Source organism: Mytilus trossulus, chromosome 6, assembly GCF_036588685.1.
Source record: "Mytilus trossulus isolate FHL-02 chromosome 6, PNRI_Mtr1.1.1.hap1, whole genome shotgun sequence".
Taxonomy (NCBI): domain Eukaryota; kingdom Metazoa; phylum Mollusca; class Bivalvia; order Mytilida; family Mytilidae; genus Mytilus; species Mytilus trossulus.
This window is the reverse complement of record NC_086378.1, coordinates 16,289,334-16,309,039: the sequence shown is the minus strand read 5'-3', so window position 1 is coordinate 16,309,039 and position 19,706 is coordinate 16,289,334. Positions and strand designations below refer to the sequence as shown.

At 31.8% G+C, this 19,706-nt stretch overlaps 1 protein-coding gene and 1 long non-coding RNA gene across 2 annotated transcripts; both read left to right on the top strand.

The window, feature by feature from the left end:
* LOC134720863 (uncharacterized) lies at positions 1 to 7,994 on the top strand. The gene is made up of 4 exons (XR_010107805.1): positions 1 to 121; positions 3,806 to 3,889; positions 4,734 to 4,808; positions 7,303 to 7,994. It is a non-coding gene; the product is annotated as an uncharacterized LOC134720863 (long non-coding RNA).
* A 1,817-nt stretch (positions 7,995 to 9,811) lies between these two features.
* On the top strand, positions 9,812 to 18,469 carry LOC134722357 (uncharacterized). The gene is made up of 5 exons (XM_063585971.1): positions 9,812 to 9,862; positions 10,118 to 10,220; positions 10,785 to 12,289; positions 12,509 to 13,745; positions 14,067 to 18,469. Exons 1-5 carry the CDS (start codon positions 9,812 to 9,814, stop codon positions 18,467 to 18,469), a joined length of 7,299 nt encoding a protein of 2,432 aa, XP_063442041.1.
* Positions 18,470 to 19,706: the final 1,237 nt, after the last annotated feature.

The following is a 19,706-nucleotide window of genomic DNA, read 5'->3' as shown; positions in this document are numbered from 1 at the left end:
GCATGATTTTTTTGGTTTATTTTGTTTGCTCGCATTCCAAGGTTTACATTTCGAAGTTAGTTTGTACAACTACATTATTGAAGAAACAGTTTTCTATCGACATTCGTATATCGTTCCTAAGGTAAGCACAACGAAGTATCTGTTAACTTGTTATAGGCACGTAACACACAGGCACTTGTTTCTGTCAATGTGCGGTTGTGATCCACACCCGTACGAACAATCATTTCGTAAGAGTGTGGATAGTAAGCATCACATTGACAAAAACAAGTGCCTATGTAATCAGGTAATAGTCAAGAATTGCTACTTGTCGTTGGTTAGAGGATTACGAAGGAAAATACATGGTCCAGACAGACGGATAATTTATTTTATTTAACAAAACTAAAATCTATAATCATGTTGATTTACTGTCATAAAGATGATATTTAAGAATTGATAAATCACTAGCTTAATTATTGATAAAAGGTTTTTAGAAAATGTGGCAGTTCGTACGATTCCAATTCAACCATTTGTCATTCAGACTAACCCTTACTTATACTGTAGCAAACCACTGTTTATCCGACCGGAAAAATAACAGACCACCGGGGCATCTCTTTGACAATTGTATTTTCCTCTTTTTAACAAGACGAAACAAGTCTACAGATTATGTTTGCTAACATCCTGTTGGAAACAAAAACAATGTTTAGACCTAGTATTTCATACATCCAGCCGTAATGGCGTTATCACATGTTAGTCACATGTTTCACGTATGACCGGAAATGGTTAGAACTTAAGGACAAAAACAATTTTAATAAATAACTGGACTTCTGTTTTGTGTGAAATGTAACGCATAACGACAACGTAATTTTCTTGCTTAATTATTACGAAGATCAAAACAAGAATGTAAATCATCTCGGATTTACCTGTTTGAACATCTCGCGAGAGTTCATATTTGCATATTGTTTTTAAGAATTCTATTACAACAAAGCAGATTACATCATTTAAAAATAGCGTTATGATATTGGACACAAAAATCAGGACACTGTTCTTACATCTGCTACATAAATACTTATAGTTCTCGGCATTTTCTTCTCACTATTCTTATTGGTCGATGTTCTTTGTTATTTGAAAGCAAATCCCTGTAACTAATATAAATATAAATATATTTGAGTATTTGTTTATAATTACCATGTCTACTAAATTTTTGTATTGAAAATTAAGTTAATTTGAATAACCAGTCCTTCAAAAAGTTCTGTAAAAGACATAATTATTCAAATAAAGTGATTTCAGATGTTCAACATGATCTCGATTAGTCTTATTACATTTTACCAGTTATATAAAGCACCATAAACACAGAACTTTAATTAAATTTTTTACGAAGTAAGTTTTGCTGTGTAATAAAATGATAAATAGTGCTTACTTAAACTTGCTTGTTTACCATGTTTATGTTCTGGACCATATGAGTATTTGGACCATACGCGTATGGTCATGACCATATGCGTATACTCATATGGTCCGACCATACGCGTATGGTCCGACCGTACACGATGGGTCGGACATATGAGTATGATACTCGTTTGGTTATTAACGGGCCGGACCATATGAATATTTGGACCATAGAGGTATTTGTTTTTCAATAATATGCATTAGAAAACTTTATAAAAAACAATGATTTGTACATGCTATTGCATTATTTACAATTCAAATAGCAATAAATAATTATGCCAAAGCTACTTTTCATCGCTAATGGTATTATTGCTTGTATGCGTAGGGTGACATTTATTTCCATACAGTAACATAGCTTTTCTTGGGTCCTTGGTCATTCTGATGTGTCTACGATGTTTTTAAAAAGCTCTAGATCTCCATTATCGTAACAAGACTGAAGAGCATCATATCACCAGTCAACTTAGAAAATTAAACTAGGGTCCTTGCCGGTTACGTCATTCATTTTTTGACAACAAAAACACGTATTAGCATAAAAAGTCTGAATATTGCACTGCTAAATAAATGCTTATTATATAAAGTTTCAAAAGTAAGCAAATTATTAGAGTCTTTATCATGTTGAATTTACGTCAGTTTATAGTACATGTAGTAAAACAATTGATTTCTTGTGTAACAGTATATTAAGATATTTTTGGAAGTTATCTTCTCAAGTCGACATTTTGCCATTCACTCGTAATAACACATCGATAAATGAAGAAAAAAAATGTTTTTACTGTAGTTTTGACTAGTGATGAAATTTACTGTGTGAAACTGCTTATTTTCATTTTGTTCATCTTGTTATTTTTAATTTTTGTATAGATCTATAATAAAATTACCTTTGATAGTGTCTTTTTAATGACGTGACAACTAGAAGTAAACCTGTTAATTACCCCGACCATATGAGTATATACCCATATGGTCATGACCATACACGTATGGTCCAAATACTCATATGGTCTGGAACATTTACATATCAAACATGTCAAAAACAAAATATTGTCGTTAATTCAACCTTAAATTGCTGTGTTTGCAAATCTGCAACTAGTCTTGTTTATTTTTACATGGTAATTTATGTATTGCATTAAGATATAGCATATAACTAGATTGATTTATGATGCCCAGTGTTTTGTATGTAAACAGTTTTAAATAAACAACCTAGATTTTGACATTTTTGTGCGAGATACACAGTATATGTTCCGGACCATATGAGTATTTGGACCATATGCGTATGGTCATGACCAAATGCGTATACTTATATGGTCTGACTGTATGTGTATGGTTGGACCATATGAGTATAATACTCGTTTTTAAATAAACTATGTTACTTTGCAGTGACTTCTTGTGTAGCAGTTCTTTAAGAAATTTTTTGATTTTTTTTTGAAGTCGACATATCGCCATTCAATTGTAATAACAAATTAGTAACGACCATCGGTAATGACCATTGGTATAAAATGTGTTTATTATAGTTTTGACAAGAAAGAAAAATTAACTCAGTGTGAAACTTTTAATTTTTATTTAAGCAAATTGTTTTATTATCATGATTATAATAAATAATAAAATTAACTGTATGATAGCGTCTTTTTAATGAACGGTCATACCATATGAAGAGTTTAGAAGTATTATAAGTAAACTGTATTAGAGTGTTAATTACCCTGACCATATGAGTATATAACCATATAGTCATGACCATATGCATATGGTCCAAATACTCATATGGTCATGATGGTCCGGAACATATATATCATGTATATATAGCAAATGCTTTTTCAAAGGCTATCCTATTAATTATTAATGAAAATATAAATATTTGGATGTATACATCATGTACATCTTAAAATCTTCTAATTTTTCAACCAGTACTAAATGTATTTGAATAAAAATAAACATTAAGGGTTCAAACATGTTCTGGGAGTGAAAGGACTCTGTACCTGTATTTATAAGCATGTTAAGGTATATATATATATATATATAGTTTTTATTATACAATCATTCGGAGACTTCATATGTATATATATACAACTCGTCTAAACATCAACCTAACAATTATTATTTATTTAGTCTCAAAGGTAGTAGTTTTACATTTTTTACTTATGAGACTAGATGAACAAATGTAAAAGTTACCTTCATCTAAAAAAGTTTACAAGAAAAACTACCCTCATCAAAAACAAAGGTCAACAATTGCAACATTAAGAAGTTTGCCTATCATTAGTTCCTTTTATCTCATGACAATATGATGTAGCTTCATCATGTTCATGACTATAATAGTACTAGTTTCAGTCAATATTTGTTGTATGATTATACTATTGATATTCCAGTGTAGATTCATTATCTTTTTTTTTATTTTCAGATAATTTATAGCATTTAACATTGTTTGGAGAATTAGCACTAGACTCCTCTTACAGTCACAGTTGGTTGCATCTGGTACATTTCAGTAAGGATTATTAAACATTTGAGACCAAAAATTTTAGAAAGCAAGCAGATATAAAGTTAATTTCAACAAACACGTTTAAGACCAAAAGTTTTGGAGGGTAACTTAAGTAGAGATCAAGCATATTTGAGAACATTTTCAGTAAGCAAACAAATAAATTTGCATCATCAAACACATTTGAGACCAAACATTTAGTTTTAAATCAGGAAAAAATATTCAATGAGCTAATACAATGTATATACATTTTAAGATCAAAAGTTTAGAAAGGGAACACATTTTAAAGTATTCTTCCTCAAACACATAGAAATCCTTGCCCACATTGACAAATGTGCTTTTTATTAGTATCTGTCTTACAGCTGATTCCATTGAGTTTGTAGCAAAAGGTAATATCTTTGGTTAGCTTGCTTGTTAGCTGAACCATAAAGTCATTATAGGGTCAGGTATACTATATACCCTCCTTTCAAAGTAGCATAGTCCAACAGACAGATTAAAATAAGTTTTCCGTCGCACTAGTCTAAGTTTAAAGTGCATGTAGGGTAGTTTACCTAACCTAACAATGACTTCACGGTTCAGCTAACAAGCAAGCTAACCAAAGATATTACCTTTGGCTACACACTCAGTGGAAATAGCTGTATTATCTTGGGTTAATTATAGATCAATTGACAATCCAAATATTCAGTGTAGCATTGTCCAATCTTTACTTTCAAATATATTACAATATGTCAAAGCTTTATGAATTTTCTTTCTAATTACAGTTACTGCTATTTTATATTGATACTGAAAATACCCGTATTAGGGATACAAATTTGTCAGTTCTATAATTTAAACTTTCTTTTTTGATTTTCAGATCACAAATAATTATACTGGAGAATTGAAGTGAAATCAGCTAAAGGTCGCAGTTGACTGCATAATTTATATCTGGGTAAGGATAATTCAGTCAGAATAAAACAGATTTGTGATAACAAAAAAATCCTGTTCTGCTTGCAATATGCACATGACGAACTCATTTGAGACCATCATGTTTTAAATAATGAAAACAGAAATAATGGTACCTTAATATAACTCATTCATGTCGTCAAACTCCAAAAGTTAACAAAAATCAGACAAATGTAAAGTTAGCTTGTTAGTCTTCATCAAACACATTTTAGAGGTATTCTTTTTAGCTCACCTGGCCCAAAGGGCCAAGTGAGCTTTTCTCATCACTTGGCGTCCGTTGTCGTCGTTAACTTTTACAAAAATCTTCTTCTCTGAAACTCCTCGGCCAAATAAAATAAAACTTGGCCACAATCATCATTAGGCTATCTAGTTTAAAAATTGTGTCAGGTGACATGGCCAACCAACCAAGATGGCTGCCATGGCTAAAAAAAAATGCAGTTTTTGGATTGTAACTCAAAAACCAAAGCATTTAGAACTAATCTGACATGGGATAAAATTGTTAATCAGGTCAAGATCTATTTACTCTGAAATTTGCAGATGAATTGGACAACTGGTTGTTGGGTTGCTGCTCCTGAATTGGAAATTTTGCTGTTTTTTGTTATTATCTTGAATATTATTATAAATAGAGATAAACTGTAAACAGCAAAAATGTTCAGCAAAGTAAGATCTACAAATAAGTCAACAGGACCAAAATGGTCAGTTGACCCCTTTAGGAGTTATTGCCCTTTATAGTCAATTTTTAACAATTTTCATTAATTCGGTAAATTTATGTAAATTTTTACCAAATATTTTTCTCTGTTACTATTGGGCAAGGTTCATTATAGATATAATTGTAAGAAGCAAGAACGTTCAGTAAAGTAAGAACTTCAAACACATCACCATCACCTACAATTTTGTCATGAATCCATTTGTGTCCTTTGTTTAATATGCACATAGAGCGAGGTGAGCGACACAGGCTCTTTAGAGCCTCTAGTACGTAAATCTTAGTTATTTTTTACAAAAATCTTCTCCTTTGAAACTACTGAGCCAAATAAAATCATACTTAGCCACAATCAAGACCCCCTAAGGAGTTATTGCCCTTTATAGTCAATTTTAAACAATTTTCATAAAATTTGAAAATTTTTACCAACATTTTCCACTGAAACTACTGGGCCAATCATTAAAGATAGGGATAATTGTATGCAGCAAGAATGTTCAGTAAAGTAAGATCTACAAACACATCACAATCACCAAAACACAATTTGGTCATGAATCCATCTGTGTCCTTTGTTGAATATTCACATAGACCAAGGTGAGCAACACAGGCTCTTTAGAGCATCTAGTTTATGAAGTTTTGACAGAAACTTGTTTAGGTTTATAAGAGACAATATCTGAATCAAAGTTTTCAAAATACTTTTTTCATTTCCTTGCATTTTACTGATCTAGGGATTTTCAACAAATTTTACAAAACTTTGACATAGGCTTTCCATGAACAACAAATAGCAGCTAAAGAACACATTCAAGTATTTTTTTGTTTTTATATATTGTATATATCATTATATTGAGTATTTTTTTCTTCTTTTTGGTATTTGACATTGCATATTTACGCTTGCAGCAGTCTTCTCAAGCCAGAGATAAAGGGTTCTTTCGCTATTTGTTTTAATGAGTCTTTTAATGATCTTTTTTTTATTTATATATTTCATGAATCTGTATGGTTTCAACAAATTTGCTTTATGGCAGAAGGTAGAAGGGAAATTTAAATACGGGAAAATTATCACTAACATATGTGACAACCATACAACCAAACTTGGTTTTGAGTATAACTTATGATCATCTCTTAAAATTGAGCTTGAAAACCCCACCCCATCAGTCTTCAAACATGGTTAAAATAGAAATTTATAAAACAAATGAAAGGCTCATTTTGACAAAACATTAGTTAATATAAAACTCATTAGATGTGGTATGATTACCATTAAGACAACTCTCCATAAGAGTCGATATGACACAAAAATTAACAACTGTAGGTGACTGTATGGTCTTCAAAAATCAACATAGCCTATACCACATAGTCAGCTATAAAAGCCACCAAAGGACAAATGTTAAACAACTCCAACAAAAAAAGACAAACACTCTGTTTTATGTACAAATAATGTACAAAAACAAATGTGTTACACAGCAACAAATAACAACCCCTGATTTACAGCCTCATATAAACTTGGCACAGGCACATACATAATATTGATAAATCAACATTTCTTAAAATTCAGTATTGATTTAACTAATTGTTTTCAACTAACTGAACAAGATTAAATAGGTATACCAGATATAAGAGTAATCATTTTTTGACATCTTTATAAAGCAAGGCAAACAAACATTCATTTTAGAGGGTTTTTTTTTATTAACAAACACACAGAAGATAAAACAATCCAAAAAAAATTAGATTGTCATGATTGATTTTGCTAATTTATTTGCTATATATTTTAATACTTTTTCATTCATAGGTCACAGTGAAGTCCTTGAATTAATTTTGGTTATCTTCCTGGATACATATACAGATTAGACTTGGTAGGAATCATTTGAAAATCAAGAAGAATATATTGTAGATGAATTAAATATTTTATTCTTAATAATATTATTTTGTTTGTGGTTGTAAATAAACATTGGAAGAAGCAAAGGCATACATGTATGAACGCTTGTCCCAGAGCAAATGGACTTTTGGGGAAATGATACATCTGTATGTGAGAAAAACTGTGTGTGTTTTGATTCCTTCTATTATGCAACTATTTGATAAAGAGCCATTTCAGTATTGAGACACAACATTGTTACATTGAAAAAAATGAACTCTTCAACTTTGTACTTTATTTGGCCTTTTTATCTTCTTTTTTTTTTTATCAAGGGTCACCGATGAAATAATTCTGGCACACACATATAATTTCAATCCTGGTATCTATGATGAGTTTATTATAAGATCTTCTGTGATGAGATAGATTAACTTCACCCCAAATCAAAAGTCAGGATTGACCTATTCAATATCTCAATATTATCTGGCTTTTAGTGAAAAGTATAGTTAACATGATTAATGAATGGTATTGTCATTATTATTTAAGCAGACTTACTGCTCCACACTTCTCTAGTGACAGTTGAATGTTAAAATTGTTTTGTCCATGCATTTGACAATGAGTGCTTTTTTTTTGACAACTTCATCGCTTAATCATTATTTTAATGCTCCTGCCTAAATGGAAGGGCATTAAGTTTTACCCTTGTCCATCCGTACGTCCCAAAGTTGGTTTCTTTTCTCTAACTCAAGTTTGCCTCAAATAAATGTTATGAAACTTATACACTGATGAGGATAAGCCTAGGTCTACATGACCATAACCGAAACTCCTTTTTTAATACAGACACAATAATTATACTACAAACATTCAATTGTAAATTTCTAGAAAAATATGGAAATAAATGCTGAAGAATGTATTCTATAACCGGAAATATTAATTTATCATACACTGAGTTTATCAGCTTTTAATTATTCTAAATGTATGCAAATAGAAAATTGAATTAAAAACAAAGGATTTTGATAAGATATACTGGATAGGTCCTGGATCTGATTGATTTTAAAATACACAATGCTAATTTTTACCGAACTGAGATCAAATTCAAATTTTGATGTTGTCACTTTAACCGTTCTAGAGTTGTGCCCTTTACAAATGGAAAAAATGCTGAATTTTATGTTTCTGTTCTCTAACTTCAGTTTTCCTAAACCAAATGTCATGAATGTTATGAAACTTAAACACAATGCTTTAAAAATATATACACAAAATACATATCAAGTTCAAATTTTTGTGGTGTCAATTAAATCATTCTAGAGTTATGTCCCTTTACAAATGGAAAAATTGCTCAATTGTTCCTTTCGGTTCTCTTACTTCAGTTTGCATAAATAAAAAGTTATGGAACTTTTACACCTTGCTTAAAAACACAAAATACAGATCAAGCTCGAATTTCGGTGGTGTCACTTAAACTATTCTAGAGTTTTGCTCCTTTACAAATGAAAAAAATGTCAAATTTTATTTCCCTTCTTACTTTAGTTTGTCTGAACCAAATGTGATGGGACTTATACACAATGCATATGATAACAAAACACTGATTAAATTAGAATTTTGGTGGTGTCATTTTCCTTGTTCTAGAGTAATGCCCCTTTACAAATAGAAATATTGCCGACATTTTGATTTCCGTTCCCTAATTTGAATTTGCCTCAACCAAACGTCACTAAACGTATACACTATGCTTATTACAACAAAACTCAGATCAAGTTTGAAGTACAAAGGACTAGGGCAATAAGGCCCAAAAAATACTACAAATTTTAAAGTAATCATACATACCCTTAAATCAATGAAAACTTGACTAAGGTACAATATATTAGAAAAACTTAACAAATTTGACATTGAACAATTTACCATGGCAACAAATCATGATTTAATTTGCGTATTTTGTCAAAATTTGTGATTTTTCTTATTTTTCATAAAATTATAAGTATATTTTGGTTTGAAAAAGTATGTGCGAACACAAGAAATAACTTTATATTTGGTAAGATGATGGCAACAGTTATAATAAAGCTTCTGTTAAATTATTTTGTTGTTTCTTAGCTGTGCAAGATGTTTCCACAACCAAAATTCAGTTATAAAACTGCATAAATTCTGAATTTTTCATCGTTTTTATGATAACAGTACATATTATGACAATAATTGTGACCGCATCAGACAAAAATCTTTTTTTCATTTATATTTCTTGACCCTATGCATTTCTAAACATTATATGACAATTTGAAAAATTTGTCAAGCATTTTATTTTCTTGGGCCAAAACCTTTGTGTAGTGTCACTTTTACCTTTCTTCAGGTATGTCCATTTGTAACTTTATAAGATATGCAATTGGGGGCATCATTTACGTGCCATGGATACAATCCCAATTTTTATAAAGAAAAAAAATTGAATAATCTATAAATATCCTATACACAGATGCCTAATGATTGGAAATTTATCTGTGGCATATTTCTTGGTTATGACTGGGTAAAAAAGTACTGGTATAGGGTTTTTAATAATGTGATCTTTTCTTGGGTCATCGATTATAAGTCGTTTCTATTTTATATATATATAGAACCATTGCATTGAAGGTATTTGTTATCACAGGGCAATTTGTATTTTCTAAGCATACTATACAGTAGGCTGATTGTGGAACACAGTACAATCATGAATCTGTTTCTATTTTTTGAGAAACTAAAATGTAAGATATGGAATAATATAATACATATTTTCTTTTTTCAGATAATGCCTAAGAAAAGTAAAAAGGCAAGAAGTACCAAGTTGAAAGAAAATAAAGAAAGAATGAGAAAGAGGACACAGGAAAAAAATAATAATTTTAGAGATGGTCAGTGCAACAACCAATCAAATATTAAAGAACAGAGCAACATCTCTCAAAACTGTCATGATTTAGATCAGAGCGTCATCTCTCAAAACTGTCATGATTTAGATCAGAGCGTCATCTCTCAAAACTGTCATGATTTAGATCAGAGTGTCATCTCTCAAAACTGTCATGATTTAGATCAGAGCATCATCTTTCAAAACTGTCATGATTTAGATCAGAGCATCATCTCTCAAAACTGTCATGATTTAGATCAAAGCATCATCTCTCAAAACTGCCATGATTTAGATCAGAGCGTCATCTCTCAAAACTGTCATGATTTAGATCAGAGCGTCATCTCTCAAAACTGTAATGATTTAGATCAGAGCGTCATCTCTCAAAACTGTCATGATTTAGATCAGAGCATCATCTCTCAAAACTGTCATGATTTAGATGAAGACGAGAGCATTATCTCTATAGAATGTCAATATACTGTAGAAAAAGACGAGATTATATTAGAAAATGAAATAGAAAATATATTAGAAAATGAAATAGAAAATATATTAGAAAATGAAATAGAAAATATATTAGAAAATGAAATAGAAAGTATATTAGAGAATAGAATTGAACATTTATATGAGAATGAAAATGAAAAACTAGATCAGAGTCTCAGCTCTACAAACAAACAATATGTGAGAAATAAAGATGATGATAATCTATATCAAAATACAAGTGATATACAAAATCAGACTGAAAAACTAGACCAGAATCATGTTGAAAAACTTCATAAAAATAGCATTGAAAAACTGGATAAAAATCGGATTGGAAAACTGGATAAAAATCGGATTGGAAAACTGGATAAAAAGCTGTTTAAAAAACTGGATGAAAATCAGATAAAAAAACCGGATCAAAATCAGATTGAAAAAAGGGATGAAAATAGGATTATTAAAAAGAAGTATAAACATTTGATTGAACAACTAGATCTAAACCACAACTCACTTATTTGTCCATATACAGAAACAGATAGTGAAATAGTTCAATTTGAACAATATCAGAACAAAATAAAGAACAAACCTACATCCAAATCGCAATGTAACAAAAAAAAAACCACAGCTGTGGTTAAGAATTACGTAAAGGTTATTAGATCAGATATTAGAAATACAATTGTACAAGGTAGTTTTCACCAAGGAGATATAAGGTTTGGTTTAAACAGTGGTAAGCAATGTGTGGCAAACTGTTGTTCAGCTCTTGCTTTTAGTAAATTGAAAGATTTAACCTACTGGGATCAAAAATATTTAGATAAGGTTCTGATTTATGGAAATGATTTATATAGCCGTGTTAGTGGTAATAATCATCACTTATTAATATCCGACCTACCAACAATATTAGATATTTCAGGAAAATTGATGGAAATGACACTAAAAGAGTCAATATCAGCTGTAATAGATACATCTGAAACCATTGATTTTAGTGAATTTGGTAATTCTTTGCCATTAGACCAAGCTTTACAGGAATCACTTGTAGATTATGATGCTTGCTTTATATGTGCATATGATACTTCATTTTTAGCTTTGAAACATGGTCAAGACTTTTTTTTGTTTGATTCACATGCAAGAAACGAGTTTGGTTTAAAGCACAGTAATGGCAAAAGTTTACTTTTGAAATTGAGCAGCCTAGATCATCTGTATCAATACTGTTGCAACATGGTATTAGGACCCAGTCAAAATCAGTGGTTTGAAGTTACAGGAGTAAGCATCTCTATAGTTGGAGAACCTGTTATGTACAACAATGAAGTTCCTGAAAACCATGAACAAATGAACAACACTGACTATAACGATATTGAAAATCATGCACCAATTGACACCAGTGACTATGAGCTACCTGAAATTGTCGTCGTAAAAAACGAGAAAAGTCCAGAACTTCCAAAAAAAATAAATCCAATGTTTGACATCTGTAGCTCTGAAAGTAATGCAGATGTGCCTTTTATTGATGATATGAACAAGGATGAATCTGATGTCGAAATTGTGTCTGCAACTGACTTGTCTTATGATTTTAAACCAATAAACACTGTTGCAAAGAAAAGGCTTTGTCTCATTGTGAAGATACCAACAAAGCATATACACAAGACAATCACCAATAATATATTTGATATGGGCCCCCCTTCTGCTACAAAATCTACCACAGGTGATGGAAATTGTTTGTTTCGAGCTATTTCATATGCACTTTCAAATAGACAAGAGTTTTTTGGAAATATAAGAAAAGCTATAGTTGATCATTTGATAAGAAATGCAGAAATATTTAAATCTTTTTTACAGCCAAGATTTAAAACTGTCAAAGAGCACATACAGACTCTCCAGATGAACGAAAATAATGTATGGGGAACTGAGTTGGAGATTATAGCATGTGCAGACCTGCTTAAAACTGACATTTACACTTATTTCAATGATTCATGGATTAAATATTCTTCATCTCAATTATGTAGCAAAAACAAAATTAATGATCAGGCTATTTATCTTCAACATCTGACTGCCATCAATCATTACGAAGTTGTCACAGCTGTAACTCAAAAGTCAAGGTTTCAAAACAGAATGCTATCTAGTCTAGTTAGAAGGGAAAAGTATGAATTTGAAAGAAAATATGAGGTGCCAACTTCAAAAACAAATGATTCTGATAACTTTTGGAATGATGAATTGAAAGTCTTATCAAAAGCTGAAAAAGAAAGGATGAGATACAGGAAAGATGAGGAATTTAAGGCAAGAAAGACTTCCACACTGAAAAGAAAATATTGGGAAAATGAAGGAACACGTTTAAAAAAAATTAAGAAGTATGAAGAAGATCAGACATTTAGAGATAATTTAAAGCAAGCAGGTATTAAGAAATATCGAGAGGACAAGGAATACAGAGATGCGTTAATAGAATCTGGAACTCAGAAATATAAAACAGATGAGGATTACAGAGATTCCTTAATTCGAGCTGGAAAAGAAAAGTATCATGAAGACAAAGATTACAGAGATAACTTAATACAATCTGGTATTCAAAAATATCAAGAAAATGACGAGTACAGAGAAAAATTGAAACGAGCTAGTATAAATAAATATGAAGAAGATGAAAAACACAAGAAACATGTCAAACAAGCAAGTGTACAAAAGTATAAGGAAGATGAAAATCACAAGAAACTAGTGAAACAAGCTAGTGTACAAAAGTATAAGGAAGATGAAAACCACAAAGAACATGTGAAACAAGCTAGTGTACAAAAGTATAAGGAAGATGAAAACCACAAAGAACATGTGAAATTAGCTAGTGTACAAAAGTATAAGGAAGATGAAAAGCATAAAGAACATGTGAAACAAGTAAGTGTACAAAAGTATAAGGAAGATGAAAAACATAAAGAACATGTGAAACAAGTAAGTGTACAAAAGTATAAGGAAGATGAGAAGCACAGAGAACATGTGAAACAAGTCAGTGTACAAAAGTATAAGGAAGACGAAAAGCACAAAGAACATGTTAAACAAGCAAGTATACAGAAGTATGCAGATGATGATTCACATAGATGTAAGGTTAAACAACAAACCAAAACACGTCGTGAAAATTTAAAACAGGAAAACAAACAAATAACTGAAGTTATCGGAAAATTTAAAGATGCAGTTCAGAAAGGTCCAGAATGTGTTTGTTCCTGTTGCTTGAGGCTGTTCTTTGAAAAACAGGTTCTAATCTGTAAAAAGGGATCCTATGATCAATCTATATATGATTCATGCACAACAGAGAAATATAAACACAAATGTTCAGATGACTGCAATACTCATTGTGCTTTTGAAGGAACATGCAGAACAAGTCTATGGATATGTTATACTTGTCATCGTAAAATGATAAAAGGTAAAACACCTGCAGAGTCGTTTTCAAATGGTTTAATGCTTGAAGATGTTCCTTTAGAATTAAAACAGCTAAATGCAATAGAGCAACAACTTATAGCCCTGAACATTCCATTCATGAAGATAATGGCTCTACCAAAAGGAGGACAAAAAGGGGTTCATGGACCTGTAGTTTGTGTGCCGTCTGATTTGACAAAAGTTACAACAATACTACCACGATCAGAAGATGAAAGTCTTTTACTTAAGGTTAAACTGAAGAGAAAGCTCAACTACAAAGGCTATGAAAAATATCAATTTGTAAGACCAAACCATTTGGAGCAAGCACTTGTGTATTTAAAGGATACAAACGTATGGTATAAAGATGTCGCTATCAATGACGAATGGATAAACCCTATTCCTGAGATAAATGATGATGAAGTAGTGAATGATGAAACTGAATCTGATTCTACTGAGTCGGTCAGGAATAATAAAATACAGAAAGATGCGTCAAACATGTCAAAGTCTTCAAAAGAAAGCAATGAAAGAGAAGAAGAAAGCGAACAGTATAGCTATATTGATGATAGGTTACGTGGTGTTCAGTTAGATACTTGTTTACAACCTGCTGACATAGGTCAAGAGGCTTTAGATTTATGCTTTGATCAAGTATTTAATTTAGCTCCAGCAGAAAATAACAATCCACTTAGTGTTCTAAAAGAACCAGGTATTGAAGCTAAAACCTTTCCTGTGCACTTTCCATCAGGTAAAAATACTTCGGATGAAGACCGTGATGAAAAACTAACAATTGGAAGATACTTTAATCTTCGATTAATGAGTGTTGAAAATAGATTTGCTAGAGATACCAACTACATATTTTTCAGTCAATATTTAACAGAGCTCAGTAGCGTGATTTCAAACGTTCAGATATCTCTTAGAAAACAATGTCCTTTTTCGAAAGAAGGAAAGAAAGTTACAAGAGAAATGCTTTGCAACAAGGAAACCTTAAAAGAATTATTTAAGAAAGATGAAGCTATAAAATATTTAAAACCCATTCGTGGAACTCCTCCCTATTGGCAAAGCTCACAAAAAGATATATTTGCAATGATAAGACAGTTAGGAGTTCCCACATTCTTCTGTTCTTTTTCTTCTGCAGACTTCAGATGGTCAGAAATTATAAACATAATTTTAAAACAGCAAGGTGACACGAGAAATAGTGAAAATATGACATGGGATGAAAAATGTAAAGTTCTGTGTAGCAATCCTGTTACAGCAGTAAGAATGTTTGATCATAGATTTCATATGTTTCTGAAGGATGTTATCATGTCAGAAGCTCAACCAATAGGGAAAGTAATCGACTATTTTTACCGAGTTGAATTTCAACAAAGAGGTTCTCCCCACACACATTGTTTGTTTTGGGTAGAAAATGCTCCAAAATTTGGCGAAGATGATATTGATGACATTATTACCTTTATTGACAAGTACATAACATGTGAGATACCAGATGAAAAGGAAGACAAAGAATTGCATGACATTGTTATGGCAGTACACCAACACAGTAAAAAACATTCAAAATCATGTAAGAAAAAGGGAACAGTATGTCGTTTTAATTTCCCAAGACCTCCCTCAACTAGAACATTTATCTCAGAACCAAGTGATCCAGATGAAGATTCAAAGGACGATGAAGAATTAGCAAAGGAAATATTGTCCGACTTATGGGAAGTTATAAAAAAGCATGAAGATGAAAACTTAGATGTTTCTGAAATTTTCAAGAAGATAGGACTTGCTCAAGAAAGCTTCGAAACATATTATCGTTTTATCACCAATCGCAATACAGTAGTTCTCAAACGTCAGCCAAATGAAATATACACCAATCAGTATAACCCACATCTTTTGAGGGCTTGGGATGCAAATATGGACATACAATATATTTTGGATGCATTTTCCTGTGTTGTATACATTATAAGTTATATAAGTAAAGCTGAGAGAGAGCTAGGATTACTCCTGCAACAGACTAAAAATGAAGCAGAAGAAGGAAATCTAAATGCTCAACAGACTATGAAAAAAGTTGGAACTTCATATTTACACCATAGAGAGATAAGCGCACAAGAAGCAGTGTTTAGAGTTACTGGATTGAGATTACGAGAGTGTTCAAGGAAAGTAGAATTTATACCTGTTGGTGAAAATCCATGTAGAATGAGCGTTCCTTTGAAAGACCTAGAGAAACAACAAAATTGTAAGTCTTCTAAAAGAAAAAGACATAATAGTGACAGTGAAGATGAAGATGAAGATGAAAATAGTACTTGGATGAACAACATTGTTGATAGATATAAAGGAAGACCACATATTGATATCTTTATCAAATTGTGTCTTGCAAGATTCACTTCTGAATACAGTGTTATTCTAGAATCACAATTACCACAGAAAATTAATAAAGACACAACCTTCAAACTTGATGGCTCACTTGGGTATATTAGAAAACGCACAAGAACTTCACCTGCAGTTATAAAATATCCTCGTTTCTCTCCGGAAAATTCCCCAGAAAAATATTATCAAAGCATTTTGCAACTGTATTTGCCATACAGATATGATGAACAGTTAAAACCACTCTTATTTCAAACATATGAGAATTTCTTCACATGTGGAAGAGTTAAGTTTCAAGGGGATAACACATTAAGTTCTGTGAAAGAAATTGTTATCAAAAACATGTCAGACTTTGTGAAAAATGGTCATGATTTAGAGGAAGCAGAAAAGCAATTTCATGAAAAAGATCCTAAAGAAGATGCTTGGTGTGAGTTATGCCCAGAAGCAGAAGTGAATAGAAGAGAATGTATAGATGAAGGCAAAGTATCTAGTGTGATTGAGGAGGATTTATCAATACCAGATTTGAATGAAAAGAGCTCATCATCTGTTGGAACTAATTTGCTGTCTGTTTCTCTCACAAAAAATGAAGTTATTCCAAGGCTAAGAAGTTTGAATGTGAAACAGAGAAGAATTCTCTATAAAGTAAGAGATTGGTGCATTCAAAAAGCAAACGGAAAAACACCAGAGCCTTTACATTTATTTATCACTGGAGGAGCTGGAACGGGTAAAAGTCACTTGATCAAATGTATTCAATATGAAGCAACTCGAATATTAGCACAAACAACAAATAATCCAGATGATCTCACAGTTCTATTAACAGCTCCAACTGGAACGGCTGCATTTAATATCCATGGATTGACAATTCATAGTGCTCTTGGAATTTTCAAATCACTCTCACCTGATCATGCAACTCTTAGTGAAGACAAAATTAATTCGCTCAGATCAAAGTTAGAACATTTGCAAATCTTGATAATTGATGAAATTTCAATGGTCAATAAGAAATTGTTGTTTTTCGTTCATGAGCGACTCAGACAGGTTAAAAAAAGACCAGACAATTGTTTATTTGGAGGTGTTTCAATAATTGCTGTTGGCGATTTTTATCAGTTACCACCTGTTCGAACAAAAAGGGTAGACAAATTGTATGTAGATGACCCTTCTAATCCCTCAAATCAGCTATGGAATGGCTTGTTTGAAATTGCCGAGTTGGATGAAATAATGCGTCAACGTGAGGATGGAATGTTTGCTGAACTACTAAATAGATTGCGTGTTAAGCAGAAAAATGAAAGTTTGTCATCATCTGATAAAAAAACATTACAACACTGCTTTGGTGATAGCCCCGATGAAGCCTTGCACATATATTCTACAAATGCAGAGGTTGACACCTTTAACAAGGAGATGATAATGAAGCAATGTACAGAATCAAAACTGATTGAGGCACAAGATTTCCAAAAAGACAAAACTTCGGGGAAATTGACTCTGAAAAAAGTACATTGTTTAAAGTCAGATGTCTGTCTCCCAATATCTATTCTTTTAGCTGAGGGAGCAAGAGTAATGCTAATCAAGAATGAGGACACAGCAGATGGTTTAGTAAATGGTGTAATGGGAACTGTTATATCTATCAAAGACTTCTCACCAAATTCCCTCCCAAGTATAATATATGTTCACTTTGACAATGAAAGAGTAGGAAGAAATGCAAAGGTACAAAAACTCATCAGTGGAAAACACTGTGTTGGATTGAAACCTTCAAGTGAAGACATTCCTTTAAGCAATTGTGTAAGAAAACAGTTTCCATTGAAGTTAGCCTGGGCTTGCACAATTCACAAAGTTCAAGGATTAACAGTTGAAGAATGTGTTGTTGATCTGAATAAATGTTTCACATATGGTCAGGCATATGTAGCCCTTAGCAGAGTTACATCAAAATCTGGTTTACACATTGAAAGCATAGAAGCTGAAAAAATTGACAAGAAAATCTTCTGCGATCCTGATATTGTAAAGGGTGTTTCAGAAATGACAAATTTTTGCCTGAAATGGAGAATACAGCAGAGGAACATACACAATCTTTCCAGATAATGTATCACAATATTCAAGGTTTACAGACTCATGCAGAAGATATTAAACAAAATCCAGACTTTAGAAGTGCGGATTACATTTGTCTTACTGAAACCTGGGCTAATCAAGAATTCACTTGCTTTGAAATGGTTGGATATGATGGTTTTCATTTGCCCAGATCTCTAGCTTTTCAAGAAGATGATTCTTATTATTCTTCTTTAAAGGAAATGCAGCATGGTGGTGTGTGTGTTTTTCACAAGCTTTCTTCAGAAACAGAATTGTGCAACTTGACATCAAACTTAGAATGTATAGTTTTCAAGATTCCAAGTAGAAATGTTTTTGTTGCTACTGTTTACAGAACCCAGAGGTATAATCTAGGAAAATTTATGGAGAACATGGAAACATTAATCTGTAAATTGGAAGACTTATCAGAAAGAGTTGTTGTAATTGGCGATTTCAATCAAGATATTTTGAAAGGTGGCTGTACAGTATTAAGTTTCATGTTATCAAAAGGTTTCAGACAACTTGTTAGTAGTCCAACAACAGAAGGTGGAACTCTTATTGATCATGTGTATGTAAAAGGATGTCATGATACACAGGTTACAATTATTCCAACATATTACAGCTATCATGAGGCACTGAAAATAGTTGTTCCATATGACTAATGAGGGTACAAAGAAACAACATGTAGAACCAAAAAAACAACAACAATATCTTCAGTATTAAACGAATGTCAGCTTTAATTTTGATTTTAAGAATGACATAACTTAAAAAAATTATGCCTCCTGAAGTCCAACCCTTCGTCCCCGTCGTAGGAGGCGGATGTCAGCACTGAAACATGACTTAGTGCTGACAACAAACAGGGCTCTGGCAACATATACTGTATATGACCATTGTAGTTATTTAGGTGTTTGGTCATCCTGAATATGCATGAAACATTTGCCACTGGATGTAAAGCAAAAAAAGATCCAATCAATTAATCAAGATAAATTACTAGAATAGAAAATTTCATAAAGTTTTTTACACATATGTGAATGTTTATTTCATAATGTTATGTTGTATTCTTACAGTGACCATTAATGACTTACATTTGAAAATTAGTTTACCAAAAATATGCAGTAGAATCAACATACAACTTAGACATTGTCCATGAATTCTTTATAATTAACTGATCATCAATTTATATTTTACAGAATGAAAATTAACATTCTACAGAAATTTCAATTGTTTTAGCTCTTGTGCATTGTTTAATATATAA